The 17,468-nt window shown below is 39.8% G+C and overlaps 1 protein-coding gene across 1 annotated transcript in view; it reads right to left on the minus strand.

The window, feature by feature from the left end:
* Positions 1-4,141: 4,141 nt before the first annotated feature.
* Positions 4,142-17,468, minus strand: part of SH3GL2 (SH3 domain containing GRB2 like 2, endophilin A1) — a 101,724-nt gene continuing 88,397 nt past the window's right edge. The window contains exons 7-9 of the mRNA XM_058170748.1: positions 15,075-15,178; positions 8,220-8,344; positions 4,142-6,033 (exon numbers count right to left, since the gene is read on the minus strand). Of these exons, the coding sequence (XP_058026731.1) occupies positions 5,831-6,033; positions 8,220-8,344; positions 15,075-15,178 (432 nt within the window). The 3' untranslated portion in view covers positions 4,142-5,830. The remainder of the gene's footprint in view (positions 6,034-8,219; positions 8,345-15,074; positions 15,179-17,468) is intronic.

Here is a 17,468-nt window from a genome sequence, read left to right on the forward strand (position 1 = left end):
TATCCCCTCCAGCTCTGTTTCTTGGAGGACCAGACTGCAACACAAAGCAATTGGACTTTCATGTTCTTCAAACATGGCTGATGTTAGCTTAGTTTAACCACAACTGGGCTTGTTTGGGACTAAGCTGTAATGCCCATAGAGTTTGTTGATTGGGTCAATTGATCTTTTTGGTGTTTCCACAGCATGAGGTGATCCAATTTAATGTGGAGAAGTGACTAGTATGTTACTGTAACACAGGGGTAGTCAACCTTTTTATACCTACCACCCACTTTTGTATCTCTGTTAGTAGTAAAATTTTCTAACCGCCCACCGGTTCGGGGGAAGATGCGCAAGCTATTCTGGGATGAGGCTCTTTTGTTTGCGGTCGCACTATAGTGCCATTTAGTTTCACTTACATAACGTGAACTAAACTTATGCATGGGCGATACATATAGTATATTTTCAGAAATTTAAATTGTCACAGGGAATTTTATAAAAACCTAATGAAAATGTTTTTAAATAATGCTATGAAAATTTTTTAAAAAGTCAAATTAAAAAAAAGGAAAGTGCTTCAGTATCGGATAAAACCCCTACCGCCCACCATGAAAGCTGGAAAGCCCACTAGTGGGCGGTAGGGACCAGGTTGACTACTGCTGCTTTAACACAATCCTGTGCGTTTAACCACTGAATTACAGCTTTCCCTTATTTCTGATTTTTGTTCTCCCTTTACAAAAATCTTGTGTAATTTGTGCAGCGTGGCTCTCCCAACAGAATGCAAATTTGTCCTTCGATTGTTTCAAGCAGATTACGATGTCACTGTGAACATCTGTCCTATTCTTGGGCAAACACATTGCAGTGCTATGATGTTTACGATATATTTTCTGTGGATATTTCCATTTTTGAGAGCATCTGGTGTGTATTCTGTTTTAGAAAACATATTTAGCAGAATCATGAACTTGAGATGGGTAGCCACATACATCAGAATGGCTACATCAAACTTATGCCGACTGCTGCTCTAGGTAGGTATGGGTATAACACTTTAAGAAGCATTTTGGAAAACTGAATGAATCCTTTGAGTCTGAAAGATTGACGGTGGAGATCTTGTCATTTGATAGCACAAAGCATATTCTTTCTTTCAATAAATGGTGAAATACATGTATATGTCAGCGAGCAGCGACAGAGTCCCATCAACACAGTGTCTTGAAAGAATTGAAATTTGATACTATTGGCCATAAAATTACTACAGCTAGTCCTCAACTTGCAACCACAATTGAGCCCCAAATTTCTATTGCTAAGCCACACAAGGTGTGAATTTTGCCTCATTTTATGATTTTTTTTGCCAGGGTTGTTAAATGAATCACTGCAGTTGTTAAGTTAGTAACATGGTTATTAAGTGAATTTGGCTTTCCCTTTCTCAGAAGGTTGCAAAAGATGATCATGTGACCCCAGGTCACTATAATCACCATAAGTAAGTCAGGTACCAAGCATCCAAATTTTGATCACATGATCACAGCAGTGGGTTTCAATTTTTTTTACTACCGATTCTGTGGGCGTGGCTTGGTGGGTGTGGCATGGCTTGGAGGGCGTGGCTTGGTGGGCGTGGCAGGGGAAGGTTACTGCAAAATCCCCATTTCCTCTTGATCAGCTGGAACTTGGGAGGCAGAGAATAGATGGGAGTGGAGACAGTCAGAATTTTTACTACCGGTTCTCCGAACTACTCAAAATTTTCACTACTGGTTCTCTAGAACTGGTCAGAACTTGCTGAAACCCACCTCTGGATCACGGGGCTGCTGCAACAGTCATAAGTGTGAAAAACAGTCATAAGCCATTTTTTCAGTACCATTGTAACTTCAAATGGTCACTAAGTGAACAGCTGTAAGGCAAAGGTTACCTGTAAGGCATTTTCCTTGCAAATTTTCATTAAGACTAGAATTATTATATATGATTTCATGAAGCAATTGCTATTCTAAGTTTTAGTATGTTGGATATATTTTCCTGATTCATTCCTGCAATCTCATGGTTCACACACACTCATTCTATTTACGGGTAAGTGACAGAATTAAATAGAAAAGATTACAGGTAGATCTCGATTAGTGTAGTTAAGGTCTCTGTATCCCATGAAATGGTTGCATTATTTGAATTTGCACTATTCAAAATGGTATTTCTATGGAAAATGCGATAAAAGGTTCCAGCTTGACAGAAAATTGTTTTTTTGATTTATTTGATTCCTTCAAGTCAGTGTTGATTCTTAAGAGACTTCTTGGACATTTAAATGAATTTTGGGTTGCATTAAAGGCAATCTGGTATCAATGTACAATTTGTACTAAGATGAGTATTTCATTATTCAAATCTGCAGTAATTTGCAACCTATCTGTATTTACTCATTTGTATCTGGCTTTCACTATTTTTACAAATAACTCAAAGTGGCAAGCATATCGGACACACTTCCCTCCTCCTTTGTCGTCATTCCACTCCCCCAACAACAACCCTGTCAGTTGAGTTGGGCTGAGCGAGAATGACCAGCTCAAGATCATCCAGCTAGCTTTCATGGCTAAAATCCAGGTTTCAATGTCCATAATCATCTTCTAGTTTGGTGCCATAAACACTAGTCTACTATATCTTTTTCTTTCAAAATATTAGGGCCATTCAAAAAAACTCAGTGGTGGAAGAGTCAAGACAGACATTAAGTATATACTTTCATAATCAACAAATAAGAAACCCAAGGTGTAGACCAGAGTTCCCCAACCTTTCTGGGTTGGCAGACAGTAGCACCCGTGCACTGCTCCTGGTGACGCTAGCACGAGTGGGCAGTGTATGTGCGTGTACTGGCCAGCCATTCATGCAGCCTGGTGGTCCACAGGTTGGGGACCCCTGGTATAGACCACCAACTTGGAATATTGAAATGGAATTTGAAAATTTCACAAAAGACAAGCAGTGGATAGTAGACATAACCGCTATATTAACTTCCATATCAGCAGCTAATTGCCACTGCCTCTGATTATCAGTTCCTGGGGAAGACAAGTGGAAGGCTGAGATTATACTATCTGGCATTTGGGATTTTCCAGCAGGGTTGTTCACAGGATGAATAACGGAATAACAGAGTTGGAAGGGACCTTGGAAGTCTTCTAGTCCAGGGGTCTCCAACCTTGGCAACTTTAAGCCTGGCAGACTTCAACTCCCAGAATTCTGGAAGTTGAAGTCCACCAGGCTTAAAGTTGCCAAGGTTAGAGACCCCTGTTCTAGTCCAACCGTCTGCTCAGGTAGAAAACCCTATATTTCAGACAAATGGTTGTCCAGTCACTTCTTAAGAACTTCCAATGTTGGAGCACCCACAACTTCTGGACCCAAGTCATTTCACTGATTAATTGTTCTAACTGTCTGAAAGTTCTAGATTGATTCACTCCTTGATTAGTTTCCATCCATTTTTTTCTTCTCCTGCCTTCAGGTGCATGAGATAGGATTTTAGCCTTATGTAGACCAGCTCTTCTGAAATCCCTAAAGCCTTTATTAAATTAGCAGCATCTGAACCAAATGAACAAGGAGATCAGTTCTTTCAAAACGGAAAAAACCTTCCCAGACAGACTTTTGCTTCTTAATTGAAGCTTAAAGAAAACCGAGGGAGTCCTTGGTGCTCTCTGAGCTTGCTTGTTTTCTTGCAGACATTTCATTACCCAAACTTTGTGGTGCTAGTCATGAATGAGTAATGAAATGAAACTAAACATCTGCAAGAAAACAAGCAAGCTCAGAGAGCGCCAAGGACCCCTCGTGTCAATCCTGAGCTACAAATATTCTCCTTTATTAAAGAAACCTGCTGTGCATTTTCCCAGCTTTCCTGCATTTGGTGCCCCTGGCCTCCCCAATGGTCAGCGCCCCCACTTCCACTGTCCCACCCCCATGGACATCCCCCCATGCGGCTTACCTGGGAGTCCCGCCCTTGCTGCTTCTTGGGATTACGATGCCAGGATTGTCATTGCTAAGTGATGTAGTCACATGACGTCACATTTTATGATCCCATCACTTAACAATGGCAGTCCTGGTCCCCATTGCTGTCTTAACCCAAAGGCTACTTACACTATCTTGGATAGGAAACTGCGGCCGTCTGGTATTATTAAACGCAAATATTAATGAAGAAAATGCAAACATAACCATTGTGGCTTGTCAATCAGCATTTTTATTTGAAAGAGCAACACTGTTCCTGGTATAGTTTATACATGAAAAGCAAAAGGACTGCCTTCATTTCACATGGTCCAATACTGAAGTGGCACATCTGAAGCAGCACAAGGTTTATATACAGATTTATATAGAGAAACAGAATTCTGGGTAATTCAAATGAAACAGCAATGAACCAGCTAGACAACATTTTACACCCCAACTGGAGGAAGTGGCACATAAATGCATAGAGGAGAGCATGGAGAGAGAAATAACTGAAATAAGTTTGTGTATGTAACTATGTGTCACTGTAATTCCTAAACACACACAAAAACACAAAAATCTGTTATTATTTAGTCCTCACTGAGGGCAGAATATACACAAAAGATGTTCAAAGAACACAAGGTAGATGAAAATAAACCTACATGGTGTACGTTGCTTATTACTATTAGTAACTATATAGAATAAAGGGCTCATGACATTTTAAAATTATACTTCTTGTGCCTAGATTTTACACAAAGTAAAACAGTTGAATGTTGTTTTTAAAATATTTTCTCCATGTATGATTGACTTCTGCTGGCATTGTGCTTTTAATATTTAAGCTTTCTAAGCAAGCACATAGGCTACCCTCCAAAGTTAATTTTTCCTGCTTTAACTTTTGGATGCTATTAAAAAGCCTTTAGGTAACCTGGATATTGAACAGCTCTTGAATTAACAATCTAAAATGGGGCTGGCAGACTAAAAAGTTTAGTATTATTAGTATTATTATTTTAACTAGAACCCCAGATTCACCAACCAGAGCCAAGAGCGAATACATTTAGAATTTTAAAAAACAAATAAACAAAAAACAAAACAAAACAAGGAGCCTCTGAGCACACTAAGCAAAATAATTTGTTCTGAGCACTAGCAATCGGTAGGTCCCTTTCACTTTAAAATGACAGCTGGGTACCTCAATTCTCTTCACGTCAGCAACTTTTAGGCTGAATTTTGTTGTTGCTAATGTTAAACAATTGTGAATTAAAACACAATTGTCCACACGCACAAAAAATCTACTAATAGATTCCTGGGTACCTTCCGCCACACCTGGAATATAGCAAATACAGCGCAGTGGTGACTGATGTGTAAAGCAACTGGAATATACATTTCGCAGTTTCTCCAGCACTCAATCATTTCTGAGATAAGACAACACGAAAAAGCCAGTTAGCAATAGTTAGGCCCGCATGAACCACACTGTTTGGATAGGGAAAGATGGAAATGCCCAAGGACATGGGGTTTTTTTTCTCCTCTTCTTTGTAGAAAGAGAAGAAAATCATGATAGAACGGCGATATGCTTTATCTTCCCCAATCACTCAGCTGCTTTCTTTCCACAATATTAAGACCGAGTTGCACCATTAATTGCCACACTCTCTCACCCCCAACACTGCATAGACATCTCTGTAGCAACCAAAGGAATAACCTGGACAAGCCACGTGTCCGGCTGCAACGCCTTAAGAAAATATCACACATCACCACTCTGCAGCAGGGTGACACAAAAATCAAATATTATCTGTGGGGCCGATGCAGTTTTTAGTTGTGATGTGGAATAAGCAGCCATTTCATTTATTGATTTCTTAATTTTTCAAAAGCAGTGGTACCAACAAATTACTTTTTTTAAAATATTATTTTGGAGAAATAGTAATTTTGATAGGATGGATGGGCTACCCTAATGAGGCAAAGGAACAAGAATTTCCACATAATTGATGGGGAAGAAGCCAGACTGCCCATGAATCATGCCTTCGTACCAGTTATCATCAATCTGGTTAGTGAGGGTGATGACATCGCCTTCTTTAAAACCGAGTTCCCCTTCATTTTCAGGGTCAAAGTCATATAGAGCTCGACAACATGGCTGATCCATAGCCACGCCACCTGGGTGGAAACAAAAAAAGATAAAAGAGGGAAACGTGGGGCTTACTAAAGGCAGCTACAAGACAGCACTACATAGTGAACGGGCATTAAATACAACAGGAAACGAAGTCGTCATGGTTAGGTACCTATGATTGTTGAATGTTAAATGCCTGGTTTATGCTAACATCAGGACCAAGGGAAGACTTCATTCTTCCAGTTATTTTATGAATCTCTTATTAAAATAATTTTAAGGCCTGAATATATGCTGGCTATTTTGAACTGGTTTATACCTCACTTTGTTGTAAATTATGACAATGCTTACCTTAAAATGATATATTTTATATTATGTTATAGTATAGTATTATTACGTTACATTATGTTATAATATTATTAGAAGAACATCACAATACTGGTCTATGATGCCTTGTCCTGCCTGTGGGTTATTCTTTAGCGGCTAACTGTATTCTCTCAGCCCTTGTGGATCACAATGCAATTTGTATACCTTTACAAATGATTGGATGGAATTGAAAATGAGATACCGCTACAACAAATGCTCTTTCTGCAAGAATGAAATGTTACCAGTGTCTAATAGCCATCCAGACCTTAAAATTCTATCATCCTGTCAAGAGTATGAATATTCATAGACTGGAATAGGCAACAGATCAGCCAATGGGGCCTGTTTGGATAGACATAGTAACAGGTCAGCCAATGAGGGCTGTTTAGTAACTGAAACATAGTATTTGTTGTATGGGGCATAAGAGACAGTTTGGACCCTGGGCGTGGCTTAACTGTTCTGTATATAAGCTTGAGGGGACTAGCTTCTCTCTCCTCCATTTTGCCTTCTCCATTTTGTGCTTCCATTTTGTGCTGTGTTTGTACTTGCTATTTTTCTTCTCTACAATGTGGAAAAACCTACAAGGGTATTGTATGCCTTATGTGTTGTTATGTATATAAAGATGTTTTAAATCCTGCTTAATAGTCTGCTTGTGTGTGCTGCAACAAACTCTGACAATCCTTTTATAGAGTATTACTTTTGTTAATAGAAAAACCTCCTTGGAATTAAAGTTAACTCCTCCTTAAATTCTTGAGATGCAACTGAATTCATCTTAACTCTCCTTTCTTACACCTCCACTTGGCCAGGTAATATCATCTCAATATTAACTAGTCCAATCTTGCTTAGCTTTTTGATATCAGTCAAGGTTTTCCTTTGATAAAAGACATTTTATGAAAGGAAGGAACAAAGGAAATGGATCTCTGTATAACTGATCACCTATCCTCAGATGGTTTTATGAATCTCATGAATCTTATCTAATATTTCAAAATCATTTAATCCTGTCCCAGTATCTCAAGGATCCCAGGATCAGAGGCATGCCTACAGAGAAAGGAAGAATTCTGTTCTGATCCAAATCACGCTGGCAGGGCAGAAGTTAAGTAGAGTCCATTTATTGCATACTTATCTCAGCGCCAAATGACCCATCAATGGTGCCGGTGAAGCTCTGCCCCATTCCTGAGTTTTCCCTGGGTCTGAATTTCCTGGTTCCATGAACTAAGTCCTAGCTGACTCATGAGGCAAAGAGGGAAGTAACAATACCCACAAATACCAAGTCCACAACACAAGTCCAGAGTTCCAAAAACTAAAGCACGGTCCAACAGTCCAAAATTAGAGACCCAAGTCCAGATTCCACAAGCAAAGAGCCAAGAAACACAGTCCGTGTCACTCGGATATATTCATGAAAGCTGGGAAGGTGCACATCAAAGCAAACAGGTGTTCCCGACAAAAACACCTTCCCCAAGTGTTCATTGTGAGGAGGGACAGGATTGCTTCCTTGCGAGCAGCCTCACTGACCTCCTCTATTCCTCCCTCCACTCTGCTCTTCTCATCCATGGATTGGGCAGGGGAGGCAGCTGTTCCTTGCCAGAGGTGGTCTGAAGGCTGTCATCTCCACTGGTCCTCTAGCTGATCTACTCCTAGAAACAGTTCCCCATCCGGTCGGCTCTGCCCCCCTTCCCCTAATTGCCAGACGGCTTTGGGAATACCTTGTCCTCATCCCCTGGACTCTCCACTCATTCAAACGGGATTGTGCCATCCCTGTCAGACAGTCCCAGTTCCAATTTCTCCTCCTCCGAACTGGGATCCAACGAAGCTATGACAGGCACAGAAATATTCTTTTACATTTCATTTTCATCTGCGCTTTTCCCATTCTTACCTGAAGGCTTAGGAGTGGTAGCATTAGAGAGCCCTCCATTGTGCTGATTATTGTCACTTAATTCCAAGGTCATACGGGGCTTTGGCTGATATTCTCTTCTGGCCTGAATCGATGCTTCTTTTATTCTGTTGGAAAATGAGCAGTTACTAATTTGAACTAATCCAATTCTAATCCACTAAGACTAATCAAGGAAAACATTGTTTTTTGCATTTTCATAATTAGCAAGTCTACGAGGAAGCCATTACGTATACCTCTACTACAGTACATCGTGTAAAGCTTTGCCTGATTATCAAACAGTCATCTTCATTCTTTTGGCCCTAAAATTGAATATCACAATGATCTGCCACAAAAAAAAGAATGCATAAATTGTACAAATATGTCAAGTCAACATTTGATTCATATTCAAAGGATTCTCCTGGACATCTTGACAGAGGACAAGTTTAGTTTAGACTTCTATCTTGAACTATTTTTTCACCAGGTTGATATATATCTTGAATTTGATATGAATGCCAGTGTCCTACATTCAATTTATTTCAATGGGTATGGAAGATTAGCATATAGGTTCTCCTTAACAATGAAGAACAAATGAATACATAATTGAGGTATTATACTATGGTATGTATTGTAGGCTGGGAGTGGGAGTGGTGCGGTGGCCTAGAGGTGGAGCTCTCGCCTCACAATCAGGAGGCTGTGAGTTCTGATCCTAGGTAGAGGCAAATATTTCTCTCTCTGGGCACGTTGAGATTATATCTGCTGAATATAACTCCACACTGACGACAGGAAGGGCATCCGGCCAGTAAACACTCAGCTCCATTCAGTTGCCCAGACTCCACCCCGCAAGGGATAATGGGGTCATAAAAGACTATGATCATTGTAAGCTGGAACTGGAGTTGATTGCGGCTGCTTGTTGAGACCATTATGTGCTGGAAAACAAGAGGCCAGGTCATAAACATTTCCTGTATAGAATCAGGTTGGACTTTATTCTCAGCCCTACAAATGTATTTATCTCCCGACTACCCAGAAAGCTGGTATCTGAGTTACAAGGGTTTTCAGTAAAACTTTCTTATTTGTAGTGTTCAGCCGATTCATTGCTTAAGAAAACCTTAGGCTACACTTCAGCTTGTAAAATAACATGGATAGTTAAATTTTAAGATAGCCCAGCAATACCTGACTGCAATTCCTTCAGGTATATTCTTTGACAATGGGATTTTCTCATGAATCTTACTGTGGTCCTTAAAAAGAAAAGCTATCATGTTCTCTTTACTTAGAAAACCTATACGACTCTATCACTAACATCAGTTTTTGTCCCTGACTCCAAGGAGATCTAACCCTAACTCTACTTTCACTTTAATAGTCAGTGGGATTTTCCCATGTATTTTATTGTGATCAAAAAACAAGTCCAAATGAAAATCTATCACATTCTCTTTCCCTAGGAACATCTAAGAATCTATCTTTAATATCAGTTTTCATCCCTGACTCCAAAGAGAGCTAACTCTACCAGGGGCGGGTTTCAAAACCTGTTGTGAGCGTGATCACACTCGTGACACTTCTGCACATGCGCAGAAGCGTCTGGGTAGCTGGGCGGAGCCTCCCGCCCCCGCCGCTACTGGCTTGCCTGATCCAGGGCGAACTGGTAGCAACCCACCACTGACTCTATCCCTATCCTTAACCATAACTCTAGTTTCATTTTCATTGGCAATGGTATTTTCCCATGTCTTTTGTTGTGCTCCACATAGAAGTCCGAACAAAAAGCTGTCATGTTCTCTTTTCTTTAGGAATCTGTCCCTAACATCAGTTTTCAGCCCTGATTCCATTGAGAGCTGACCCTAACGCTATCCTTAACCCGAACCCTAGTTTAATTTTCTAGGATTCAGGTTAAGGGTAGGGGTAAAGGCAGGGTTAGCTCCCAATGGAGTCAGCCCCGAAACTTGATGTTAGGAAGAGATTCGTAGAGGTTCTCTAAGTAAGGAAAGAGAATGTGACGGATTTTGTTTTGGACTTGTTTGTGGAGCACAGTAAAATACATGGGAAAATCCCACAATTAGAGTTAGCTCTCAATGGAGTCAGAACCGAAACGTGATGTTAGGGATAGATTCTTAGAGGTTCTTTAAGGAAAGAGAAAGTGACAGCTTTTCGTTCAGACTTTTTTGTGGACCACATGGGATCCACAGTGAAATACATGGGAAGATCCCATTGCCAATGAAAGATAAATTAGGGTTAGGGTTAAGGATAGGGTTAAGGGTTAGCTGTCTTTGGAGTCAGTGCTACAAAATGATGTTCGGGATAGATTCCTAGAGATTCTCTAAGGAAAGAGAATGTGACAGCTTTTCAGTCACACTTGTTTGTGGAGCGCAGTAAAATACGTGGGAAAACGCCTTTCCCAATGAAAATGAAATTAGGGTTAGGGTTATGGATAGATTTAGGATTAGCTGCAGTGGTGAAATCAATTTTTTTTTACTACCGGTTCTGTGGGCATGGCTTGTTGGGCGTGGCTTGTTGGGTGTGGCAGGGGAAGGATACTGCAGAATCCCCATTCCTATCCTACTCTGGGGCCAACCAGAGATGGTATTTGCCAGTTCTCCGAACTACTCAAAATTTCCGCTACCGGTTTTCCAGAACCTGTCAGAACCTGTTGGATTTCACCCCTGATTAGCTGTCATTGGAGTCATGGCCGAAAACTCATGTTAGGAACAGATTCTTAGAGGTTCTCTAAGGAAGGGGGAATGTGACTGCTTTTCATTCAGACATATTTGTAGAGCACAATAATACATGGGAAAATCCTATGGCAATGAAAATTAAAACTAGAGTTAGGGTTAAGGATCGGGTTATGGTTACAATTAGCTCTTTTGGGAGTCAGGGTCAAAAAGTGATGTTAGGGATAGATTCTTAGAGGTTTTCTAAAGAAAGTGACATCCTTAACTCTAGTTTCATTTTTACTGGCAATGAGATTTTTCCATGTATTTTATTGTGATCCACAAAGAAGTCCGAATGAAAAGCTGTCAGGTTCTCTTTCTTTAGAGAACCTTGAAGACTCTATCCCTAATATGAGTTATTGGGCCTGACTCCAAAGAGACCTAACTCAAGCCATAACCCTAAGCCTCGTTTCATTTTCATAGTCAATGGGATTTTCCCATACATGTTACTCTGGTCCAGAAAAAAGTCCTAACAAAAAGCTGTCAGAGTCACTTTATCTTTGAGAGCCTATAAGAATCTATCCGTAACATCAGTTTTCAGCCCTGATTCCAAGGAGACTTAATCCTAATCCTAACTCTATTCCTATCCCTAATCCTATTTTAATATTCTTTGGCAAAGGGATTTTCCATGGGTTTGTTTGTTTTTTACTCTGGGACAGAAACAAGTCTGAATGAAAAGTGCCCTAATTGCTTTCCTTAGGGAACCTCTAAAAATCTATCCCTAACATCAGTTTTTGGCCCTGACTCCACGGCGTTGCATGCAGGAGATGTTTCAAGATACCTGGTCTTTTTTGTCAAAGAACGTGGTACTTATATTTGAAGTTTTATAGCTATAGGATTTACTCTCTATTGAAGAGTTTTCTATTACAAACCTTTTCTTTAAATAGAAACATGAGTTTCTGCTTAAAGAATTAGAAGTAACATTTCCCATTTTCATGAGGGCAGAGGCTATACAGATTCCTAAGCACATTGAATTTCCTGACATTTCTTTTGATGGAATCCAATAGAGTGGACTTGTCCATTGTGGTTAATATCAAGAGTAGCTTTTTCTGATATAGAAAGTCTATATCAGGCTGATTCGAAGCACATAGGCAAAGATATACTGTTGAAGCCACCTTGTCAAAATCCATGATAATTTAACTAAACAACAGACTTGTACAACATATCTTTAAACTGTGATCGATGATAGTTAAAGTCTACGTAGGCTTAGGATAGGAACATAAGCTTTTAAGTTGAAAAATGCTATGGTTCTATCTATGTAAAATCTATGCAAAATCTATCTATGCAAAACCAAGTTACAAAGTTATTTTTTTATAATTATTTCAAGATGTTGTCTATAAATTCCTGTATATGCCCTGAACGATCACTTAACCTGCCTATAAATTCTTGAACCCCCTCCACCATGCTAGACTAGATTCTTCAACATAGTCTGAAACGATTAACAAAAGTCCTGAAGAAATTTTCAGAAAATAATTCATTAAAAAACAGAGAATTCAATACAAATCATTATGATCAGGACTAAAGAGAAATATAACATCATGATTATATGGAATTGAAGTAGGATTTAAAATCCATCTAAAAAAATAAGCAAGCAAGCTAGATAGTGAAAAAAGGCAGGTGAACCCTATCTGGTTCATATTGGAATGTTTCCTTTTCTTTAATGTCCAAGCAGAACTTGGAAAATGAAGCTTTGAAGGCCTAATTGCATTACATCCCTTGAGTCCAACTGTAAGAAAAGGAGCAGCAGAATAAATACAAAAAGATTGGGCACAATCAGTGAGCAAGAAAAAAACCAAAAAGTGCTGCTAAACAACCTGTGTTGAGAATATTTCATCACCCTGGGGAAAAAACATGCAGTCCCTAAGAGCCTCTGAGGCAGGGGTGTCCAAACTTGGTCCCTTTAAGACTTTTGGACTTCAACTCCCAGAGTTCCTCAGCCAGCTTTGCTGGCTGAGGGACTCTGGGAGTTGAAGTCCAAAAGTCTTAAAGGGACCAAGTTTGGACACCCCTGCTCTGAGGCATTGTTAGTTCTGAGATATCGATTCTAGATAGAAAATACAGGTAGTCCTGTAACAAAACATTCGTTAAGGGAGCTTTATCCCATTTTACGACTTTTCTCGCCACATGTCTCAAGTGAAACACTGCAAGTTCTTAAATTAGTAACATGGTTGTTAAGTGACTCCGGCTTCCCCATTGACTTTGCTTGTCAGAAGGTCACTAAAGGAGATCCCATGACCTGCAACCATCCCAAATGGGAGTCAGTTGTCAAGCATCTGAATGCAAATCATGGGGATGCTGCAAAGGTCGTAAGTGTGAAAAACGGTCATAAGTCACTTTTTTCAGTGCCGTTGTAACTTCAAGTGAGTTGATCAGCTCTTAGGGATAGCTCTCTGGACAAGGAGAAGACTTCCAATAGCCCACAAGTGTCCCATGTAGTTGCTCCTCTGCAAGAACGCAAGATAGCAGTTTCTGTTGGATTTACAGAAGTAGGAGAATGGAGAATGGCCATCTTGATCAACCCATGATTGGCCCACTTTAAAAGGACACTGAATTTGCATGTTTTCTTTTCTAACCACTTTCAGAAATTGCTTAACTGATGTTCAGCTATGAGAACCTTAGATTGACAAGTCTGAAAACATTAGGTGAGTTTTCTTCAATCCTTAATGAAAGATATTTTAAATATAAGTGTAAGGATTTAACGTTCTGGAATAAATAGCAAAAGGGTGATTCTTGTTTTGATTTAAAAAAAGTTATAAATGGATTTAAGGATCAAGATAAATTTGAAATAAGATTTTGGAATTAATGATACAGGATCCTTCCCATGAGGAAATGCTTTTGGTTTGATTAAAAATTCCTTTAAAATATGACAGGTTATATCAATCAAACCAAAAACAAGACTTGGATTATTTTCCTTTATTGGATTTACAAATGAGATTTGTTAAAGTTTGAAACAATTGTGTAAGAAAGACAAAGAAAAAATGAAAAGAAATCAAGTTCTAAGATGTTATTTGAAAGAACAAAATTTTTAGAAGTAAAAGGAAAGAATATAAACTGGATGCATTTGATCAAGGTTAAAATACACAAGATTTTGTGTATATATTTATAGATAAGAGAAGGATATCTGTGATTTATTGTAAGTTACTAAAATTGCTTATGCTTGTTGTGATGAAAGGGGAAGTCGTTTCCTTATATAGTTTTATCCCCTTTATTTTATTCTTATTTTTCTTTCTTTTCCATTTCTCTCTGTTTTTTTACCCTTTCTAGTTTTTCCTTTTACTCTTTTTATTTTTTCTAGTTCGTATTTTTTTTATTGTTGTAAATGGTAATCTTTAATAGCAATAGTACTTAAGAGTTATATAATGCCTTACAGTGCTTTACAGCACTCTCTGGGCGAGGTACAATGAGAACATTTTGCCCCCAACAATCTGGGTCCTAATTTTACCGACCTTGGATGAAGGCTGAGTCAAATTTGAATCTCATCATCAGGATTGAACTCCAGGCTATGAGCAGTGTTTGCCTGCAATACTGCATTCTAACCACTGTGCTACCAGGGCTCATTTTATAGTAAATGAGTATTTTATAGTGTTTTATTATCTCTTAAGGGTTGCCAAACAATACAGCTTAAAAAAAATTCTACTTCTTGATGGAAAATAAGGAATTGATGGCATTCTCTCATTTTCATAAAATAATAGTGAAAGAAGTCTCTATATTAATACTAATCCTAGACAAAAATAGGCCTGCCCGCTTTCTAGTATGGGATTCCTGCATGGAATATATGGAGCAAACACATTTTGGGAGGTAGGGAAGTCTATGCTCAGGGATAATGTATGTGTCCATAGTTCCATGCATGGAATGTTTTGTATATCTCTAAAAGCAATCACATCATCCATCACTCTAGAAAATGCATATTTAATAGGCAGCCAAATTGTGGGTTGGAACAATGGAGCACTGTGGGAAGGTATTTTCACTGGAATAGCTGTTGCAAAATGTATCGGGTCCCAGCCCTAAAATGGAATTAAATGTATCTATATATTTTGCTCTATAACCCATGGAAAGTTGCTCTCCCATTGAAAAGCCAACAAACTCAGTGTAATTTCGTCTCAGGTTTTCAGCCCCGATATCAAAAACATGTGCCCAAATACGTCTGTTCAATTTTTGCTACCTTTCTTCCAGCTTGAGACTAACTTGTTGGAGAATCTCTGCGGCTTGTCTGTGGTATTCCAGCTGGGCTTGTACTAGTGCACAAAGCTGGCTCACTTGTTCAATCTGCAAAGAACATATAATATAAAATCACAGGGCTGGAAGGGACTTCGGAGGTCTTCTAGTCCAACCTTTTGCTCAAGGCAAGAGACCTTATACTACCCTAGTCAAATGGCTGTCCAGTCTGTTTCTGAAAAAACCTCCAGCGATGGAGTACCCTCAACTCAGAGAGAGAGAGAGGGAGAGAAAAAGAGAGAGGGAGGGAGAGAGAGAAAAGGAAGGGAAGGAAGGAGAGGGAGAGAGAGAGAGAGAAAGAGGGAGGGAGGAAAGGAAGGAAGGAAGGAAGGTGAGGTAGGGGGAGAGAGAAAGAGGGAGGGAAAGAAGAGGGAAGGGAAGAGAGAGAAAGGAGGGGAGAAGGAAGGAAGGAGAGGGAGGGAGAGAGAGAAAGGGAGGGAGGGAAAGGAAAGAGAGGGGGAGAGAGAGAGAGGAAGAGAAGGAAGGAAGTAAGGAGAGGGAGGGAGGGAGAGAGGAAAGGGAGGGACAAAAGGAAGTAAGGAGAGGGAGGGAGAGAGAGGAAAGGAAGGAAGGAAGGAGAGGAAGAGAGAAGGAAGGAAGGAGAGGAGGGAGAGAAAGAGGAGGGAAGGAAGGAGAGGGAGGGAGAGAGAGAAAGAGGAGGGAAAGAAGGAGAGGAGGGAGAGAGAGAAAGAGAGAGAGGGAGGGAAGGAAAGAGAGGGGAGAGAGAGAGGAAGAGAAGGAAGGAGAGGGAGGGAGAGGGAGAGAGGAAAGGGAGGGACGAAAGGAAGTAAGGAGAGGGAGGGAGAGAGAGGAAAAGGAAGGGAAGGAAGGAGAGGAAGAGAGAAGGAAGTAAGGAGAGGGAGGGGGAGAGAGAAAGAGGAGGGAAGGAAGGAGAGGGAGGGGGAGAGAGAGAGAAAGAGGGAGGGAAAGAAGGAGAGGGAGGGGGAGAGAGAGAGAAAGGGAGAAAGGGAGGGAAGGAAGGAAGGAGAGGAGGGGGAGAAGGGGAGAGAGAAAGAAAGGGAGGGAGGGAGAGAAGGAGAGAAAGGGAGGGAGGGAGGGAGGAGAGAGTGAGAGAGAGAGAGAGAGCAACCTTATTATAACTCTGTTCTATAGTGAATTCAGTTCTCTGAAAAAGCAATGAATAAGGGAAAGAACTGAATATTAGAACTGGGGAAAAACCTTTTTCACTACGACTATCAAAAAGGATACCTAACGTTCAGATCACTTCTTACTGAGCATTTTCTGGAGGGCTACCTAAAAGGTCGTTTCTAAAGTAAGATATAGTGTGAACTTCGCTTTAACCAACAAGCCACTTACGTTCATAAGCAAGTGTGCATATACAAAAACACTTAATGCAGATTAATTATGCCTTATTTATAAAAGAATCTTGATATGCATGCATACACTGTGGCAAGTATAGTTATTATTATTATCATTTTTAAAAGAAGCCTGACTATGCAAGACTCACACCTATTGCTGTTCACATGCAAATAAAAACAATTCATACATTTAATTAAAGTCACCAATATTAACAAAGAAAACTTTCTTAATGGGTGACTTATTCAATTTAGCTTACCAATTCAGAGGCATTATATACTTGGCATGTTGGAGTCCTCCCCCAGAATAGTTCTCCAAGCCAACTGAAGAAGTCTTTAGATCTGGGATCTCCAACCTTGGCAACTTTAAGATTTGAGGACTTCAACACTCAGAATTCTCCAACCAGCATGAATTCGGGAAGTTGAAGTCCACAGGTCTTAAAAGTTGCCAAAACTGGACAACCCTGCTTTAGATTACTCCTGAACAAGTCCTTGACTGAGGTTGCATCTCAGAATGTTATAATACTATATTAAAGCAATACTATTTCTTCAGAGTAATATATTCTTGCTAAAGGTATGATACAGGTAGTCCTGAACTTACGACCACAATTGAGCCCAAAATTTCTGTTGTTAAGTGAGACATTTGTTAAATGAGTTTTGCCTCATTTTACAACCTTTTTTTTTTTGCCCCAGCTGTTAAGTGAATCACTCCAGTTGAGAAGTTAGTCACCTGGTTGTTAAATGAACCTGGCTTCCTCATTGACTTTGCTTGTCAGAAGGTTGCAATGGTTGTAAGTATGACACAGTTGCCAAGCATCTGAATTTTAATCCCATAATCATGGGGATGCTGTAAAGGTCTTAACTGTGAAAAATGGTCATGTCACTTTTTTCACCGCGGTTTTAACTTTGGACAGTCACTAAATGAACTGTTGTAAGTTGAGGATCACCTGTACTTGACACAACGGTGGTGAAAACCTGCTCATTTACAAGAAAAGCCTTGAGGGGGGAAAAAACATGTTTTCATT

The sequence above is a fragment of the Ahaetulla prasina genome, chromosome 2 (genome assembly GCF_028640845.1).
Source record: "Ahaetulla prasina isolate Xishuangbanna chromosome 2, ASM2864084v1, whole genome shotgun sequence".
NCBI classification, from domain to species: Eukaryota; Metazoa; Chordata; class Lepidosauria; order Squamata; family Colubridae; genus Ahaetulla; species Ahaetulla prasina.